Raw genomic sequence first — 20,656 nt, forward strand, 5'->3', positions numbered from 1 at the left:
GCTGGCCCAATCACGAGTTGGGTGGAAAGTTGGAGTTTTACCTCCAGCTGTTTACTGGAGGTAAAAATCTCAACTTTTTGCCCGTTTTCAGTGCTTTTACCGCCACCGGTAATAGCTCAGAAAATCCCCATAGAGGGCTCTACCAGAGCCTTGGCGGTATCCCGGTGGTAATACCACTGGAATACCGCCAGTGCAAATAGCGTTACTTCTACCTGGTCCGGGGCAATTTGCGCTGGATCCCGAGTAGCGGTAAGACGTTACGTTCCCATTCTCCATTGGGTCCATTGGACCCAATGGGATTGGGGGGTGCAATTAGCGCCGGTGCTAATAGTGCAAAAAAATGGGATGAAATCAGGATATTTACCTCCGCCCAACTCATACTATGTCCAGCCCTTAAAAGCATTGGTAATAGCGTTACCGCTGCATTTAAGGGCTACCGCCCAATTCCTGATGAGGCCCAGAGTCCTATGGACTCTTGAAAAAATGGGGATTTACAGTCTTACCACTACTCTGGATCCGGCGCAAATAGCGCTGGTCCGAGTAGCAGTAACCCTATTTGCGTTGGTGGTATCCCTGCGCAATTACCTCTGGGATACTGTCAAGGCTGTGATAGAGCCCTTAAAGTGCAATACAATTGTAACATTAATAAATAGGGTCAGAGAAATGGGTCAGATAGAATTTTCTGAATAATAAAGATTTTCTCTGTTTTTTTAAGTACAGCAGGCAGTTAAGTTAATTAAGATTCAAGGGCAGGACATTCCAAATCCATGTTGCCTGCTGCACTGTGAAGCCTCTTGTTTACCGTGCGTGCTTCAGGCCAATAATATAAGAGCCCACAAATACAGTCATATCGTATGAAAATATTAAGAGTCTCTGTAACAGATCCTTGACATTTTTACCCAATTTGTGGAAAATCTGGAGCTACTGTCCAAACATTTACTGTTGAACAGTTCTATGTATTTTGTACGAAGATGCTTCCTTTCCAAAATATGTTTTGACTGTACAATACAAATGTATGTGTGAGTACAGTAACCTGGAACTTGTTTTTAATCTTTTATTTCAGGCTGCTGATTTAATGATTAATTTAGCTACCTCTTCAAAGGAAAAACCAGACCCCAACAAGCTTGTATTTGGGACCGTCTTCACCGATCACATGCTGGCAATAGAGTGGTCTTTGGTACACGGGTGGCAGAAGCCAGAAATCAAACCGCTCCAAAATCTCTCGCTGCATCCAGCCTCTTCTGCCCTTCACTATGGAGTAGAAGTAAGTATGGAACAATGTAGACGGAAAACATTTCCATCATTATTCTCCAGTTTAATTGTTTACGTTAACATGTGTCAGGGGGATCTACCTTGGATCAGAAACGGTATGAAGGCCATATGTTGCAGTTCACTATCTTTATTAGGGGATATGTTGCAGGGAAAGGCAAATTAAATTAAAGTATTTTCCCAAACAAAATAAAAGGCAGGATGGTTCTATCAAGATAAGATTGGGCCACCTTCCTCTCAGAGACCCTCTACTTGTCTAATGTTTCTACTGCTGGTTGTGGATTCCCATCCTTCCCGGCCTCTCGCTCAATTGTGCCAGTCTGTACATTTCAAGAGGGTTTGACTTACCCTTCTTGGTGTTGGAGGCATTAGAATGACCTGAACTCTTCTTCTCTGTCTGACCTAGATAAGGGTTATCTGTGCTCCTGGAGCCCAAGACCCACCTGGGCATAAAGACTAATAAGTATGTAGGTCAGTCAAAGTAGCTGAAATCGAGAGCTAGCATGGGATCACTAGAGCGTGGCCTTGCCTGGACTTCACCCTCTTTTCTCTTTCCCCACCTCTATAAACTCAAAGTAATCTCCGTAACCCTGGTTTGTTCTTCCTCCCACCTTCGGTCCTACTTATGGTTGACTGAGCCCAGTGGAACCTTCCAGCTCTGACTAGCTAAGAGATGGTTCTCGCTTCACCTCGGCCCTTCCTCCACCCCCTGATGCTCTTATCTATTCTTCCACCTCTTGGGATGTATGCTCTGCTCTGATCCCTGCTCACTATTCTAACCCTCCTTCTTTATCAGTTGTCCCTTCCAGGGTATCTCCCCTTGAGGTCACACTTCCATCCTCTTTTGTACCACCTTCATTGGCACTTCTACCGTGTGGTGTTCTTTCCTCTACCTCCTCTGTATAACTCTCTCTCCTTGAGGTCACTTACTCTCTGTCACCTCCAACCTCTTATGTTACCAACTCCTGATTTGTCTTGGGATTCACTACTTCTCCTGCACCCTAATTCTTACTACCACTGCTTGACGTCCAAACCTGTATTCTAATGAATGTTTTCACCTCCTCCTACCACAACCCTTATTCCTTCTTATGTTACCAACTTCTGTCACCCTTTCACATCTCAATACTACTGTTGTCTTCGCGCTTCCTCCACTGTTACAACCTCCTTCACCCTCTCCTATTCTTCTGTTACCCACTGATATTATGACCACCACCCTAATATCTCACTATTCTCCACTGTTGCCACCTTACCACTTTCCTCTGTCTCCAGCCTTCACCAAACAAAAGCATTCTGCTTCTGTAATCCACAGTGCCAGATTAAACTGACTGGTTTACATAGGGCAGTAGCCTCTCCATACGGAATGCCTTCCTTTCAGTGGCTGCACCTGTGCATTGTGGGCTGGGCTGTGATTGGACCATGTGCCGGAGGTTAAGTGGCCTGAGATGGCCTTGCCTAAGCCTATGTCAACATGGGTGGCGAGCTTGGATTTCAGGTGTGTGCATGGTGAGCCGTGGAGAGATGTCTGTGTAGGGAGACATTGTGTAGCTGATTGTTTTCCTGTTGGACACGTAGACCAGACGTGTTTCCAGAGCTATTGCATTCTCCTCATAAGGTTTGAAGGCATTTGGAGAGTTTGCTGGTTTGCAGACTTCATAATCGGGTTTGAAACCCGAACAGGTCTGTGAATCCAGCAGCCAGATCATTTGACCCAGATAACTGTTATATGTGGACCTGTGGTGATTCCTGCGGGCGGAGGTTTGGGGGGGTATGAGGTCCACTCAGAGGGTGCAAGAGTGGGGCACAGGCCACTGAGGCCCTTCGCCCCCATTCTGCCATCAGGATACTATCCACTGACTCTGGGAGGTACCAGGCCTCCAGACTCACTCTTCTGGCGGCCCACAAAGCTAGGCAGGGAACTTTGTGGGCCTAGTCAACTGTAGACCATACGTGGAAAAGGGTTGAGAAATTAATTTATTTTAGTGGGCTAGCATGAAGGAGGAACTGGCTTTTCCCATCAGTGTAGGTGTTTCATCTCTGTCTTGCCAGTACAGGGCATTTGAAGAAAAGTACATTTTGTAATTTTCCTTTTATGAAAGGCGCAAGTATGTCAAAACCTACTGCCAACTGTTCAGTGGATATCCAGTCACCAAGGCCAACTGATTTGTCTCTTATGTTAATGCCTACAAAAGTATTCTGACATTTGGGTTTATTCATTTGGACGCAGCTGGCATCGAGGGGGACACCACGGTTCTATGATGTCTTGCCACAGGCCGGGGTTGCTGAAGCCTTTCCTTCTCAGCTTTCCTGTTGTGCCAAGATACCATTTGCGTGGCCTACTCCATTTCCGCTCCCCCTCTAGTGAGGGACACCCAAGCAGCACCCATATTCCCCAGTGAGGGGGACACCACCACACACACCTCAGTCTGTCGTCGCTCCCCCCCACTTCCCACTGGATAAATCAGTCAGCCAGTCTTTCCGTCAGGATGTCATCTTCCCGGCGCGAAAAACAAAAATGTTGTCCCATGCACATGAACTTTAGGTGGAAGTAAAATGAAAGGCTGCTTAATTATGAATACATGGCAGTTTGTTGCTCATTTGAAGCCTTCATTTTGTAGTGCTAATGTTATCTTGTGACATTGACATTTCACCAAATTTACTATCCATGTGCAATGTAATAGGGCTATATTATACATCAAATATTGCTACTGCTGCTTTTCCATTATTTATCTATTTGGGCTTTACTGCACACTGCATGTTTTTGTCAGACTTGGAGCTCTTGGGCAGGGGATACACAGGAAAGAGGCCAAAGAAACAGTAGCCCATCTGTTTGAGAGTCTGTCGTTAATTGAGCAGAGCGTAGTTTGATGGAGAAATTCTTGGGGCGGGAAGACCACCTTGAATTCCAGCACACACAGTTGAAGGCAGTTATTTTGCTACACATAGAGCTACTTGTCACTGTTGTGATGCCTATCAGTAGATATGAGCAGCTAGGTCTGGGAAGAGTGCACCAAAGTGTTTAGGGTGTCATTGTCTTGGTCAGAGCAGAAGAGGAGTCTTCAGTCCTATTTGAAAGTTAGGGACATCTCTCTGAAATCCAAGGTGGGGCAAAAAGGCATCCCAGCAAGTGGATAACTAAAGAGATCTGCTACCACATCTCTTGTGTATGGTCAGTACGATGAAGGGCATGTCTTTCTGTAGCACAAGCTGGTTTCCCACAGCTTCCCTTTACAGGGACTAATGACCAGAGGTTTTGTGGACACTGTGTTATGATGGCCTGGGTGCGCTGCGCCTCTTACGCTGCCCTTCCAAACATAGTGGTGCCCATCGGACCCATGCCAAGATAGCGACAGAATGCAGAACGTCAGTACATGACCACATATAGTGATTGCTCCTACGACACCCTCTGTGTCACAATACATCTGTGTCCAGTGGTTCCCATGGATTCTGCTGCTACGGCTCCGTCCTTCCATCTTCTCTGTCCTTCCCGCTGGCCTCCCTTCTCTGCCGCTTGTGCATTCTCTTCCTTGTGCCTTCCCTTCTTCCTCCTTGGCTCTCCTGTGATGCTGGGTATGCCTTATGGTGGTACACGGCCTCCTAGTCCTTGTCCTACCACTTCTCTGTGTGTGCTTTCCCTATGTTTTCTGCCACTGAGGTCCAGCATGGATGTTTCCTTTTGGTGAACAACACCCCTGGGATATCCTTATGGCACCCAAGGGTGGGAGTACACCCTTGTACCTCTTATGTGTGTTTTTGGGCACCTCTGTGTTGCCCACAGAGCAGGGTATGGGCTGATGGCAGCTAAATGCTGACTTGGCAGTGGCTCTGAGTGTCTTCCATTTTTGCCATAGGAATCAATGGATTCACGAAGAAAGGCAAGATGGCCACTGTGGTCTCTTGGTTTCTATTGCCTTTTACTTGGTTTCCCAAAGTCCTGGGAAGCCCTGACTGTCCCATCCTCATGAGTGGCTGTTGGGTGGAAATGATATATATAGGTCTGGGGCTGCCTCCTGTCAGACTGACTGGAGCCTGCCCAGGGGCTGTGTGTTGTGGGTACACCCTTGCGGTGGGATCTGTGTAAATGGAGTTTGAAGTGAACTCACATTCTGTGTTATGGGTGTCTGGTTTCTGTGTGTTACACAGTGACTGAGACAGCCATGACTAAAACAGACATGGATGCAGTGTAGTGTGCTGAAAGGCTGGGTACTTACCCCAATCCACATTCTTTGTTATGGGTGTCTGGGTGGAGTGAATGGCCTGAATGCTTGTGAGTCTGTTTGGCTTCCTGCCTGCATGAATGCCCTTCCACGTGGTTGGTTGACTGAGCTTGGCTCAGCCTGAGTGAATCGGGATCAAATGTGTATAACTGGGGACAAAAAAAAGGTTGATTGAACAATTGTTCCAAATATTACATTGAATATTTTGCTGTGCCCACTCACCACTTATGCATCTAATTTTCCCCCTTCCGTGCTCTAATTTGGATGGCGGCACGCAACAATGTCATATCCTGAAATTGAATAACTGGGGACCTCTCACTCGCCAATTTGTTCAGAAGCTGAAGCAAGAAGAAGCTATTCCTTGAAACCCAGCTTGGAGGAGAAGTCTGCTGCTGCCTTTTCTTCATGTAATCCATAAGCTACCATTTTCTTTCAAGGACTGATCCAGAGAGGACCTGTAAAGGAGAGCTCTCCCCGAGCTACAGGGACCATTGTGCATCCGAAGTGCCCTGGAAGCCAGTCCTGTGTGCCTGCTGTCTGGAGAAGGGGTCTTTGTGAGTACTGAAGAGGAGTGCCCGGATATCTCAAGTCTAATAAGGGCATTGGTGTCACCCAGGATCCAGAGGGGCGTTCGGGACCACGTTCCAGACCGCTGGAAGCCATCATCACTGACCACTTTTACCCGCCAGAGAAGGTTCAGGGTCACTAAGTGCAGAGGAAGGTCTGCCAGTGGCTCTCCCGCACCAGAATCCAACAAAGACGCCAGAGGTTCCAGTCTTTGTGAGGGTCTGTGGTCCACTCCAGTGGGCAGGTCCAGGTTGCCAGAAGCCAACCAGAGGTCCGTGCTGCAGCTCCAGCACCGAAGAAAATTTTCCAGGACTTCTACAGTTTGAGAAATCGTCGACCAACATAGAGCACAGCAAAGAGCAAAACAGCTGCACATCAGAAAGACTTTGGTTCCATTTTTCTTCTTGGGACTCAGCATCCCAGTGGCTCCTTCTTCCAAGGAGGGTCCACCCTCAAGGGGAACCACCAAGTGAAACCGAGAAACTCTGCCACTTCGCCAGCCAAGGCACCAAAGGTACTGTGACAAAGAAAAGCATCTTCTAGCCTCAGGAGTGGTCCAGGGGTCTTAGATTCATCTTGGATCCTATTCTCCCGTGGCTTCTCAGGTTATTTGGGGTGGTAGAACCTTTAAGAAGAACATAGAGGGTTATTGAATATTTTTGGACTGAGCTGTAAAATACAAGATACCTTATTGCCTAACTTTTACATTGCTGGTTGCCCAGTGTGATGCTGGAAATGCATCGGAGGGACAGGGCCTCCGTATGCTTGTCCTTTACTGCTTTTTATCGTGTGTTCTGTCATGTTTTCCGTGCAGGAGTTCAGGTGGGACTCCTGGCGGTGCAGCTCTCTTTCTTTTGGTTTGGTGAACGGACCCATGGCAAACCCTTATGGCACCCATGGGTGGGGGTACAACCCTGTGCCCCTAGTGTATGTTTTTGGGCACCTGTGGGTGGCCCGCAGAGCAGGGTATGGGCTGGTGGCAGCTCCATGCTGAATTTGACAGGTGCACAGAGTATCCTCCATTTTGGGATACCCCAGCCCTGCCATTGGAATCAGTTGATTCCTGATGGAAAACAAGATGGCCCCGGTGGCCTCTTGCTTTCTATTACCCATTACCTTGTTTTCCCAAAGTCCTGGGAAGCCCTGACTCTGTCCCTTCCCCCTGACTGGCTGTTGGGTGGAAGTGCCATATATGGTGTTGTTGTGAAGGCCCGGCCAGACTGGCTGGAGCCTTCCCGGTGATGTATGTTGTGGGTACCTCCTGTGGGTGGGACCTGGGTGAATAGAGTGTGTGACGAATATGCATTCTGTGTTGTGGATGTCTAGTATCTGGTGGTTGACACAATGACTGAGACAGCCCTGCCCGAAACCGGTATGAATGCAGCTTGGAGTGTTGAATGGCTCAGTACTTGTCCCAATACACATAACTTGTTGTGAGTGTCTGGAGAGAAGTGAATGGCCTGATTGGCTGCCTGCCTGCATGAATGCCCGTAGTCGTGATTGGATGCTTGAGTGTGACCCAGCGGAATGAATGGGAGATCAACAGTATATCTGGGGACCTCTCACTGCTAGGAATTGTGTTCAGAAGCTGAAGTCCACTATGACGAGTAACTGGAGTAACTGACGCTTGACCTTGAAACCCCCGCTGGACAAGAAGGAGTGCTGTGGCTCTCCGTCGCAATCTGAAGGCTGCTGTGTTTCCAAGGACTGACCCAGAGAGGACCTGGTAAGGCGCCCTCTTCCCAAGCTACGAGGGACCATCGTGCACAGCTGATCTTTGCCAACGCTCCCTGGTAGACAGACCTTCGACAGGCTGCCGACCCGATACGGGGACTGCTGCGGAACTCCAAGGAGAAGCACTGGAACTGTTGTCCACCGCTGTCGACGACCGCCGTCGCCGACCGGAGCCGCCATGCTCCCGTTTGCCTAAGAACGTCTATTGATCATTGGACGCTCTCGTCTGCATCGTCACCCGCTTGTCTCCCGCTGGAGAAGGCCCGACCGTCGACGCGCCGAGGAGCCTCCACCGGTGGGTTTCCCGCCACCTAAGGACCACAGAGACGCCGACGACTTGACGCCCTAGCTGGGCCACAGTTCTTCATCATCTCTTTGCGATCCAGAACTATCGTCACCGAGGTGCCCCGCACGCCTCTTCCTTGCAGGACGCCAACGCTCTGTCGTCGACGAGCACCGCTAGGAATGAAGCTGCCACTTCCCTACCGTAGTTCACCCTGTTTACCGTCGGACGTTCGATGACCCGTGACTCCCGCCTTAAAGGGAGGACACTCAAGAAGGGCCGTCGATTCCCCGACACCGAACGCCAAGTTCCCCGACACCTCTCGACGATCCGTGGCTCCCGCCTGAAAGGGAGGCACTCAAGAAGGATCGGTCGACACATCGTCTGAGAACTCTACTCCACCAGGTACATTGGGGGGGGGTAAAACCTTAATAGGAAGAAGTGAGACTATTGAACATATGGACTGGGCTTGTGCGATATATCCTTATTTTACAGGTTGCCCAGGTGGGGGGATCTCCACACAGAACTGTGCCTAGGGGTAGGGGTCAGCATTCTGCCTATTGTTTCAACCATCTTACGTCCTGCCTATCTCTATTGCTGGTTTCCTCGTTATCAATCTGTGTGACATTTTAACCGTACAGTTGATGCACTTTAGTGAGATTCGATAACATTAGTGGTACCACTTTAGAATTGTATATTTTTATCATTATTGACTTCCGAGTACAAAGTGCGTTATTGTGATCGTGTACATACCTTTGAATATTAATTATATAAAGACTGTGTTTTCAGTAATACAGTGTGTGGACATTCCTTTGTGGGGGTTCGGGGACTACATTGTACTTAAGAACCAGCCTGCATCACCTCCTGAGAAGCTAGGCCTTGATTGCTTGACCACGTACCAATAATAGAGAATCTTGGCTGGGGTCCTCTGTGCCTCTCCTCTACCATATAGAGAGCGGAAGAACAGACACCCCCTACCAGTCTTTACACCCAGGTGGGGGGATTCTCACACAGAATTGTGTATCTAGTCTAAACAAAGCATTCTGCCGCTTATCGTAACTAACCTGCCTTTCTTCCCTAATTTATGCTGTTACACCTCACTTAAGAATTCACATGCCTATATAAAACTGTCTGCACTAAGTATTGTGTGGTACCATATAGAGTGTATATATTTGCCATTCTTTGACTAGAACTGCCTGAGTACACAGTGTTATTATTTATATGTATGTACTTTGGTAGCAACCTTATTTTATATAAAGAATCTGTGTTATCACATAACAGTGTGTGGACATACCTTTGTGGGGGCTTGGGGATTCACTGTACTTAAGAACCTGCCTACATCACCTCCTGAGAGGTTAAGTCTTGGTTGTGCATCCATTCTACCATATAGAGAAGCTTGGCTGGGGTTGCTCTGTGCCTTTGTCCCAACCATATAGAGGACAAAAGTACAGATGCCACCCTCCAGTCTTTACACCTCCCTTGGAGACCTCTCTCTGAAGCCTAGCCTGTTTCCCTGCCTGTCTCCATGCTGCCCCTGTTTTCCAAAGCTCCTCTTCACGGCAGTAACCACCATTCAGTGCTGCCTGTACCATGCCAGGCTTCTACGTGGTTGTTACGTTTGCGCTTCTTGGACCAGCCAGACACTGCCACTGCGTTCTTGTCACATCTTTACAGCCATGTTCAGGTTTTGCCTTCAGGCTTTTCCCAGGGACTCTGTCCCTTGGGTCCTGTGCCTTCAGCACCAAGATGGCTTCAGGGACTGGCCACCCTTACCTTCACAAGCTGTCCACCAAAAAGAAGCAAAGAGCATTTATGTGGCCTGCCATTAACACACTGAAATGAATGTAGATACCCTTTTGCATGTGTGCTAGTGATAAGGTATCTCTGTTGGCAGCATGCAATGTAAGCAGAGGTACTCTGGTTATTATTTTGTCCTTTAGTGCTAAGGCACAATCCTCACCCTTTACCCTGTCAACCTTCATACTTCTAGGTAGGCCAGCAGAGTCAATAAACCAGAAAGAGCTATAAAGCTCTGAAGAGCATGTTCTGTGTAAATTGGTGCCTAGTTGAAAGACCCCACCCTAACGCGCATGGTCTCTGCAATGCAGATTAGGACAAAACATTTCACATCCCAGAGGTCGCCAATCTTTTCTTTTCCATCCTCACCATTTATCTGGAGGTTCTAATGGGCATTTGGTTCAGTGGGTTAACCCCTTGTTCTAATCAGCTGATTCTCTTTATTTATTTATTTGTAAAATGCACCTTCACACACGGGGACACCCTTGGCGCTACTGGTAGATAGGCAAGAAAGGGAACATAGGGGTAGGCGAGAAAAGAGAACTAGAACAAAAAAGTCTTCAAGGTGCATCGAAAAAAAGCAAGTGATCCTGTGTGGCACGCAGGGCCAACGGAAGGGAGTTCCATAGCCTAGCGGCCTAGCGGCCGCAACAAAGAAAGACCGGCCACCTGAACTAGAGCTGTGAAAATGGGGAATCTGAACAAGATTATGCCTCACCTCCTTCGGTTTTGGCCTTCTCTGAGGTAAGGGTAGCTTTGCAATGCCCTCTGGAAAAGAGATTGTTTGTATGCGCTTGAGAGGACACAGGATAGATTTCCATACCATGTGTGAGTCTCTCTTAACAGCTAATAAAAAACATACCCAAGTCCCACAGGGAACCATTCCACTGCTGCTCCAAACAGGGAACCACTAATTGAAACTCAGTCTCCCCAATAGGATCAACCCAGCAGGTCCTTTTAAAGACCACTCATCATTGATTGCTAGTCATCTGATGATGTTGCTTGTGTTGTGTGGGGCATCTGGATTGCCGTTTTGAAACACTGACTACTGAAGGTACTATTACATTTGCAGTCCACATCATATAGAATGTCTTGATTGCCAGTTGGAAGTGCTGTTCGTCCTGCGGTCCTTACCGGCTATCTCCCGGTCGGGTTGCTCACTCGTTCCTTCCACTGCTAGGTCTTCTGGATAATGTAATCTTGTGGAACAACTAGAAATAAACTGCCCAGCATTGTGCATAACGGGTATGAGTCAAGAAAAGATGGTTTTCAGTATACTCAGTCAGGCACAGGGCGAAGGGATAGACAATTGATTCCTCCCAACTCCCACATCCCACCTCTGTGGCAGGGATGGCTTTAGTGAACAGCCTGGTAGGCCTCCTGCCGCCGGTTGAGATGGGTCCCCATCCCCTCTTGATCGGGTTAGGTCCTTGACCATGTCACGTGTGTGTGTATGTGTGTGTGTGTGTGTTTTTTTGTATGGTGTATGACTGTATTGCATATCAGTGTATGGTGTATGAGTGGCGCATGAGTGTTTGGTTTGTGAGTGTCTGGCATATGAGTGCGTGGCATATGGCTGTATGGTATATAAGTAGCGTATTAGGGTTATAGGTGATAGGACTGAAAAACAAAGAGCCGAAAAACAAAAGGATCGAATCAAAAGGATCGAAAGTCAAAGTTTCGACATCGGGTAGATAACATGTAAAAAGTCATTTGGTCGAAAAAAAAGTATCGAAGGTTAAACAACATAGTACTTGAAAACTCGATCGATGAAGGGTTAAAATAATAGGTAGGAACGACGAGTAAAGAACCTTGTGTAGAGAGCATATTCACAGGTGACAGTTGAAAACAAACAGTCAGTGCGTGAGAGAAAGTGACTAGGAAACACCACCTGACACGAGAATCGTATTACGTGACTTAAATCATCAGGTAAGCAAAACGCATGAAACTAATGAAATAATAGTAAAAGACACACGTTAGAGTCAGGAAACAAAAATTAATGATACATTTCGCTATTTCAGATACATGATGAGTGCGAAAATTGAATATGTACAATCTCAAATGGGAGGGAATCAATTGGTGTACGAAGGTTACACCTACAATTGAGAAATAACACATAAAGAATCACTTATTGGAAATGTACCAAATATCGAAAATTAAAATGTACAGGAAGAGCGATCACAGAAGGTGAAAATATAAGATCTACAGGAGAACACAACCATATGCCTGATACTACAGCGATCATAATTAAAAAGTCGATAAATGAAATAAAAAAAATGCAGAAGCAAATCGAAATGAAGCAAGTAGATCAATAGTGAACAGAACATATGGAAAAATTCTGCTCCATGTAGCGGCTCAGATGCCGAACACAAAACTACTAAAAGGAAGCATTAATAGACAAAAACAGCAGAAAAAATACCTGCCGACGGCACCACAAAACTATCTTGACATTAATGTACCTGATATTTTTTAAAAAACTAAAAATGGGGATCAATTTCTGTTTGCAACATTGGAGATTAAATATGGAAAAAATTAATTTTTACTACTGATACTAATTTGTCACATCTAGGAAATTCGACGATATGGCACAGAGATACAGCGTTTAAATCATGTCCCGAACCCTTTCATCAATTTTATAGCATACATGGTACAATAAATGGAACAGTAAAACCGTTCATTTATGTGTTAATGCCAGGCAAAACCGAACTATACAGGTGTGTATTTACGAAAATCAAAGAAGCAATACCAGATAAAACACTGAATACAATAGTGATGGACTTTGAGCAGGGCCAACTGAAAGGTTTTCAAACAACGTACCCATGTATGAGGATGTTTTTTTCATTTCAGACAAGCAATATGGCGAAAAATACAAAAGCTAGGCCTAAGAACAAAACACATTGAAAACAGTGATTTTCAGCACCAAATGAAAACAATATTTGCTTTGGCATTTGTACAAGAAGACAAAGTGATTACATATTATGAAACAATGATTGCAACACCATATTTCCCAATAAATGAGGATGAATTAGCTGATTTGTTAGATTATTTAGAAAACACATGTATAGGGCAACTTTCAAGAAAAGGTACAAGGAGGAGAGCCAAATATCCGATTTCAATTTGGAACTGTTACCGAGTGGTAAAGGAAAACTGGCCAAGAACGAACAATATTCAGGAGGGTTGGCACAGTAAAATAAACAAAGAATTAAATGTAAATAACCCAAACTTGTGGCATTTCCTAAAACAACTTAAAATGGAGCAAATAACACAGGAAATAAAAATCGTACAAACTTTCGCTTGGAAATACTCAAAAAAAAATACAGAGATTATGAAGAGAGAATAACAAGCATAGTGAACAATTTGGAGTCAATGGAATCAATGAACTATTTAGAAGCAATATCTTATAACTTGAAATGTTAAAATGAATAAGCTAAAACTGTCATGCCGCCGTCTTTTGGTGGTCGCTGGCGGTTATGGAAGGCTTGGCGTTGGCGGCGCCATTAGAATGTTCCGTGTTTTCTCTCTTCACTTCCTGGTTTGACGGTCTAGTCTTTTTCTCTTGTTCCTGTATTTAACCACGCCCTCCCCTGGGCTCTCTGCGTTGCAACTTTGTTTCCTGTGCCTTGTTGCCGTGCTACTGTGTTTTCCTTACCTTACTCCTGTTGCCATTTACCGTGACCTCTTTCGCGGTATCCTTTCGCTCTACTTCTCTCCTCTTCTTCCTTTCTCCCGTTCCTGGTTCTTGGCGGTATCTCCATTCCGGTCTCTCGCACGGCTCCTTGTTCAGTATCAGCTTCACCGGACTCTCCAGCTTACTGCTGCACCGAGAAACGTACCTTGATTATCCTGCTCCGGTGTTTCCTGCATTCCCGGGCTCACAGTCATCTCTTCCTGCTCAGCATTGATATCTACTACATCCGTAGAGAGGTCTTTTTTAAGCGGCTGCTTTTTTCCTCTCATCTTGGTTTCTGCGGGACAGGGGCCGGCTGCTTCCCTGTTTGTCAGGGGACCAGGGTGGCTTCTTCCCGCGGACGGCCGTACCTCTTCACAAAGAAGAAGAAGCCCGAGAACAAGACCCTCAGACGAAAACCCGTTCCGGAAGAGACAGGTGAGGAGAAAGGGGAGGTGAACATTGATTTATCAGATTTGGAGGATAATACGCTGATTCCCAACACTCGTGAAAGTTTGCAACGCCCGAAAGAGATTACAATGTCTATTCCGGAACAGGTCCAAGAGCTGCTCACAGCAATGCAGAATGTGACATTAGAATTACAGGCTGTGAAAGCCGAAAACGCTGCTCTAAGACTGCGAGTCGACCACTTCGAACAGTCCCGGAGTGATCTGCCTCCCATGCCCTTACCCTGCGGTAAATATAACGGTTCATCTACTGGATTTAAAGAATTCATGGAGGCTTGCATAATATATTTCACCTTCAGACCTCAGACAGATGCCTCAGATGCAGCCCGCATAGGGTTTCTGATATCTAACCTTACGGGCAACGCTCTTTCCTGGGCTACTCCGCTTGTGACCAGTGCCAGCCCGTTACTACACGATTACGCCGGGTTCCCCGCCCAGTTCAAATTGGCCTTTGAAAGACAAGAGTCTGCGGTAGTCGCCAGTGAACAGTTACTGGATATTCGACAGGGAAGTTCCGATCTTCTGTCCTACATCTCCCGCTTTAAACGAGTGGCTGCAGACGCAGGCTGGCAAGAGAACGCTCAGTACACCATTTTTCGCCGAGGATTGAGGGAAGACCTTAAGGATGAATTAGCAAGGGTAACCAGTCCAGCTACTTTAACCGACTTGTGGTCTACAGTGGTACAGCTGGATTTCCGTCTCTCAGAACGGCGGTCTGAACGTAGAAAACAGTGTGGATTTCCTGCTACGCCTGATCCTGGGATTACCTCTCCTTCTCCTACCTGTACGTCGAAAGAGGAGCCAATGCAGATCGGGATTACTCGAGGACCACTCACCTCGGAAGAAAGAAGAAGACGCAGGGAGAACAACCTGTGTATGTATTGTGGATCTAACCAACATATTCTTAGAGACTGCCCTAATGTACCACCAAGACGTTCGGGAAACGCCATTCCTCGGAGCTAGTAGGGACGAGTTACCAAGGGGGATTTACTGGTCCCTTTGTTTCTTTATCAGTCACACCCATGCTTACTACAGAAGACAACCGTCTCATGGTAGTCGGAGTAGAGTTGTTTATCTCTCAGCAGTCCTATGAGATTCTGGCACTACTGGACTGTGGCGCTGCTGGTTGCTTTATGGACTTGGTTTGGGCGGAAAAGGTCGGCATTCGCCGTTTGCAGAAAGACGAGGACCAAAAGGTGGAAGGTGTAGATGGTAGACCACTCAGCTTGGGTCTTATCACCCATACCACACCTCCGATGCAGATGAAGATCCTACATCATAACGAAACCATTCAATTCGACCTCATCCGAGCAGCTCATTTTCCAGTAATCCTGGGGGTCTCTTGGCTTCGGAAGCATAACCGGACCATTGATTGGACAAAGAACCAATTGTCATTTACCTCAACTTTTTGTCGTCAGTCATGTTCTTCACAGACCCTGCATACTTCTGTCCACATTTTACCAGACATACCCTCCAGTTTGGATGTGTTGAAGGTAAACAGCATCCCTAAAGAATATCTCCGCTATCAGGAGGTGTTTACGGACGATGGCCCGCAGGAGTTACCTCCTCATAGACCAGAGGATTGTCAGATCATTCTCCAACCCAATGCTGTTGTTCCTTTTGGACGAATGTTTTCCCTTTCCCTCAAGGAAAAGAAGGCTCTCAAGGAATATCTGGGTTCTAATTCGCATCATGGCCTGATCCGACCTTCATTCTCCCCTGCAGGGGCTTCACTTTTTTTTGTTCCAAAGAAAGGTTCCAATGAACTTCGTCCTTGCATCGATTATAGGGGCCTAAACCAAGTCACTCTTAGGGATAGGTATCCCATGCCACTGATCGAAGACATTCTGGAAGCAGTACAAGGAGCAAAGATCTTTTCTAAAATCGATTTAAGAAGAGCCTACCACCTTTTGCGGATACGATCCGGTGATGAATGGAAGACTGCTTTTCGCACTCCCTTCGGACACTACGAATACTGTGTCATGCCCTTTGGCCTAGTCAACGCTCCAGCAATATTTCAAAGATTCATGGATCGCATCTTTTCTGATCTACTTTTTCATTGTGCCGTCGTCTATCTTGACGACATACTAGTCTATTCTAAAGACGCCCAACTCCATTCGGATCACCTCCAACAAGTCCTTCAAAGACTGCAAGACAATCTACTTAAAGCCAATGCTGATAAGTGCATCTTCCAAGCCTCCGATGTCAATTATCTTGGCTTTATCCTGTCTTCGGAAGGAATCCGCATGGATCCAGCTAAGATCGACGCCATATTGCAATGGCCTACACCTCATTCCATCAAAGACGTCCAAAGGTTTCTAGGGCTAGCCAATTTTTATCGCAAATTCATCCAAGGTTTCTCGGATCGAGTTCTTCCCATTACCAAGCTGTTAAAAAAGTCTTCAATGCCCTTTATCTGGTCTTCTGAGGCAAACCGAGCTTTCCAACGACTTAAGGAGGAATTCTGCTCGGCCCCGGTACTTCATCAACCAGATCAGAATCTAAGATTCATTGTGGAGACTGATGCCTCCTCTGCGGCGATTGGTGCAGCCCTTCTACAGGAACATGAAGGTTTGGAACATCCGGTTGCCTACATGTCCAAGACACTGAATGACAGCCAGACACACTATTCAGTGATAGAAAAAGAACTCCTGGCCATGAAATCTGCATGCGAAGAATGGAGACATCTCCTACAAGGGGCTAACCATCCCTTTGAAATCAGAACTGACCACAAGAATCTTAAAGTACTGCAAAAGATGGAATGTGTCAACTCCCGTCAGGCTCGTTGGGCGCATTTTTTCTCCCAATATGATTTCACATTGACCTACTTACCAGGTTCCAAGAACATACTGGCTGATGCTCTTTCTAGAAGGCCTTATTCAGACATGTCTCAGAAAGAATTTCCCAGTCTTATGCTTCCTGAAGTCAAGGTAATCTGTTCGGTGGAGTCTTTCTTAGAAAGAGTCCGCAAGGCCACGCGGTCCACCTCTCCTATCTCAAAGGATCTATCCCTTAAAGATGGGTTATGTTTCAAGCAACAGCGATTGTTTCTGCCAGACAGATTCACCCGTCAATCGGCTTTAAAGTGGTGCCACGATGATCCAACGGCAGGACACAGAGGTGTTAAGAACACTTTGGAATTGCTTCATCGCAGGTTCTGGTGGACCGGTATGGCCAAAGATGTTTCAACCTACGTCAAGTCATGTCCGGTATGCTGTCGATCCAAACATTGCACTCAAAAGTCGATTGGTTTTCTCCAACAACAGGACCTTCCCAAGAGACCCTGGAGCCTTATTTCCACAGATTTTATTGTGGATCTGCCACCTTCGGAAGGTTGTTCATGCATCATGGTAACTGTCGACTGCTTCACTAAGATGGCACATTTCACTCCCTTGGCTGGTCTTCCCACTGCCGCTGAGATGGCGGCTGTATTTGCCAGAGAAATATTTCGCTTACATGGTACTCCGGACATGATTATTTCTGACAGAGGTTCTCAGTATACTTCAAGGTTCTGGAAGGAGCTTTGTGAGAGACTGGGAATGGAACGGGCCTTATCATCTGGTTTCCACCCTCAGACTAACGGGCAGACTGAAAGAACCAATGCCACGCTGGAGCAGTATCTTCGATGCTTCACAAATGCCCAACAGGATAATTGGGTTAGTCTGCTGGTCACCGCGGAATTTGCCTATAACAATGCCGAGCACAGTGCCACTGGTCTCAGTCCTTTCTTTTGTTCCTATGGTTTCCATCCCAGCTTTATTCCTTCTCTCTCCTTTCCTCCTTCTACCACTCCATCTGTAGATGCCTTACTTACCAGTATCTCGGAGGCTCACAAGTCTGCCACGAGAAGTTTGCGGGCGAGCAGTCTTCGGTATCGATCATACTGCAATCTTAAGCGCCAGCCCGTTCCACCTTGGCGAAGGGGCACCAAGGTCTGGTTGTCTACTAGATTTCTGCCTCGCTGGCTTCGCCCCTCTAAACTGTCTCCCCGGTACCTGGGTCCTTTCCCTATACTTCACCAGATCAACCCCGTGGCCTTCCGCCTTCGGTTGCCCAAACACATGCACCGTCTCCATCCTGTATTCGATTCCTCTCTCCTGAGGGAATGCAAGGGTGATCCCTACCATCGCCCTTTGCCACAGGACCCGGTCCCCAAGGCGGTTCCTTCTGATGAGTATGAGGTGGCCTCCGTTCGTGACTCCCGCTATCGGCGGGGTCGCTTGGAGTATCTCGTCCACTGGAAAGGGTATCCACACTCGGAGGACTCCTGGGAACCGGTGTCTCATGTTCACGCTCCTGCGTTGGTTCAGCGGTTTCACCGTCTGTTCCCGGGGAAGCCGGGGGGGGTGTCCCTTGGGAGGGGGCATACTGTCATGCCGCCGTCTTTTGGTGGTCGCTGGCGGTTATGGAAGGCTTGGCGTTGGCGGCGCCATTAGAATGTTCCGTGTTTTCTCTCTTCACTTCCTGGTTTGACGGTCTAGTCTTTTTCTCTTGTTCCTGTATTTAACCACGCCCTCCCCTGGGCTCTCTGCGTTGCAACTTTGTTTCCTGTGCCTTGTTGCCGTGCTACTGTGTTTTCCTTACCTTACTCCTGTTGCCATTTACCGCGACCTCTTTCGCGGTATCCTTTCGCTCTACTTCTCTCCTCTTCTTCCTTTCTCCCGTTCCTGGTTCTTGGCGGTATCTCCATTCCGGTCTCTCGCACTGCTCCTTGTTCAGTATCAGCTTCACCGGACTCTCCAGCTTACTGCTGCACCGAGAAACGTACCTTGATTATCCTGCTCCGGTGTTTCCTGCATTCCCGGGCTCACAGTCATCTCTTCCTGCTCAGCATTGATATCTACTACATCCGTAGAGAGGTTTTTTTTTAAGCGGCTGCTTTTTTCCTCTCATCTTGGTTTCTGCGGGACGGGGCCGGCTGCTTCCCTGTTTGTCAGGGGATCAGGGTGGCTTCTTCCCGCGGACGGCCGTACCTCTTCACAAAGAAGAAGAAGCCCGAGAACAAGACCCTCAGACGAAAACCCGTTCCGAAAGAGACAGGTGAGGAGAAAGGGGAGGTGGACATTGATTTATCAGATTTGGAGGATAATACGCTGATTCCCAACACTCGTGAAAAAAACTCACCCAAATCACTGAATCTGCAATCCAAAAAAAGTACCAAAATCCAAGAAATTCATAATGAACCAATCCTTGACATCAGAAATCCATAATCCGAATTCAACATCCACCCAAGGGTAAAATAAAAACTATTCCAGGAAAAAAAAAACATTAAAAAAAAGAAATCCATGCAGAAAAATCCAAGTGATCAGGAATCGTTAATCCAAATGAAGTATCCATCCAGGCGTAGAAAAAATCCATTCCACGATAATAAAACAGTCCAGAAAGCCACATCCGTAGAAAAAAAAAACGCTCCACCATGAACAAAAAAGAAATGCATAAAAAAATCGAGAGCGCGTACGCATAGGAAGCCGTCCGAACAAAAAGAACTCTCAAAATGGCGACCATGCATGAATGCGTAAATGTTGGATACTGGACTAGAAACATAAACAAAACTTGAATAATAATCCATAGCGCCATCTACAGTTTGAAAAGTATAACAGTTTGAAAAGTTAAAAAAGTAGAAATGTTTAATATTTATATATTTTAAAAAATTGCATATATTATTTATATATTATCTATATGTTATTTTTACAGTTTATAATCATGTATACATACAAATATAGTAAATACATTATAAAACAGTATTAAAATAAACTCAATATTACATCATTGTTAAAATAAAAACATTATTATTATGACAAAACCAATGAGTGTCTCTATTATTAAATTATTAATATTAGATATATTGTTCGAAAATAATTCTCACAAATGACTATTCGAAACTAAGATTATTACTACAAATGTATCCTAAACTATTGTATTCGATCCTTTTGTTTTCAAATTAATGACTGTACACCGTGTATTAGTGTTTGTTGTGAGGTCATATGAAATGCGCATGTGCTATACGCCTCCTATAAGTATGAAAAGTCACATTAAAGTGAGGTTTGATATTGATATGAGGTTTTATAAGAAGGCATATAAGTGTTTTACATTTCGTACATGTCCGCAATTTACATCTCCTATATGCCACGCTATAGTTAAGATAACACCAATGACCATTTACTTTTCTGTTGCTAATTACGCTTGAATTACTAGATGGATCTGGTTAAAACATTTAAAAACATTTCTCCCATAGGACCTTGTAAAGTAAAACGTTTGTGTCAAATTCGCCAAACAGTAAAAAACATATTCAGTGTAGCCAAAAACTGTTTTCGGCCTACTCCCAATCATTGTCCCATAGACAAATATATGCTTCCATTGAACACACGCACAGCGAAAACCTGTGCGTAGGTGCGAATAATAAGAAACAAGTGTTGCGGATATTTTTGTGTTTTGCTTTGGTGTAAATACATCAAGTAGTGTTTAAATAATATTGATAGAGAAGGGGGTACCTCCGGTCCAAAATATATTTTATATATCTCGCATGGTGCATTGCAGAATTTTCATTGATTGGAGCGATTTCCGCAGTAATCCTGCATGAAGGACAAAAAAGAAAATGTCTCAAAATCATATTTGCCGCAGGGAAATGGGTGGACGCACATTAGGATAGATTCAGGAA

The 20,656-nt window shown here is 46.0% G+C and overlaps 1 protein-coding gene across 4 annotated transcripts in view; it reads left to right on the plus strand.

Moving 5' to 3' along the window:
* The window catches only part of BCAT1 (branched chain amino acid transaminase 1), an 891,267-nt gene that overhangs the window by 198,396 nt on the left and 672,215 nt on the right, over positions 1–20,656 (plus strand). For all 4 annotated transcript variants that reach the window (XM_069628492.1, XM_069628490.1, XM_069628489.1 and 1 more), the window contains exon 3: positions 1,064–1,264. In XM_069628492.1, coding sequence (XP_069484593.1) covers positions 1,064–1,264 — 201 coding nt within the window. The remainder of the gene's footprint in view (positions 1–1,063; positions 1,265–20,656) is intronic.

This window comes from Ambystoma mexicanum, chromosome 12 (genome assembly GCF_040938575.1).
Source record: "Ambystoma mexicanum isolate Mex_15411 chromosome 12, UKY_AmexF1_1, whole genome shotgun sequence".
NCBI classification, from domain to species: Eukaryota; Metazoa; Chordata; class Amphibia; order Caudata; family Ambystomatidae; genus Ambystoma; species Ambystoma mexicanum.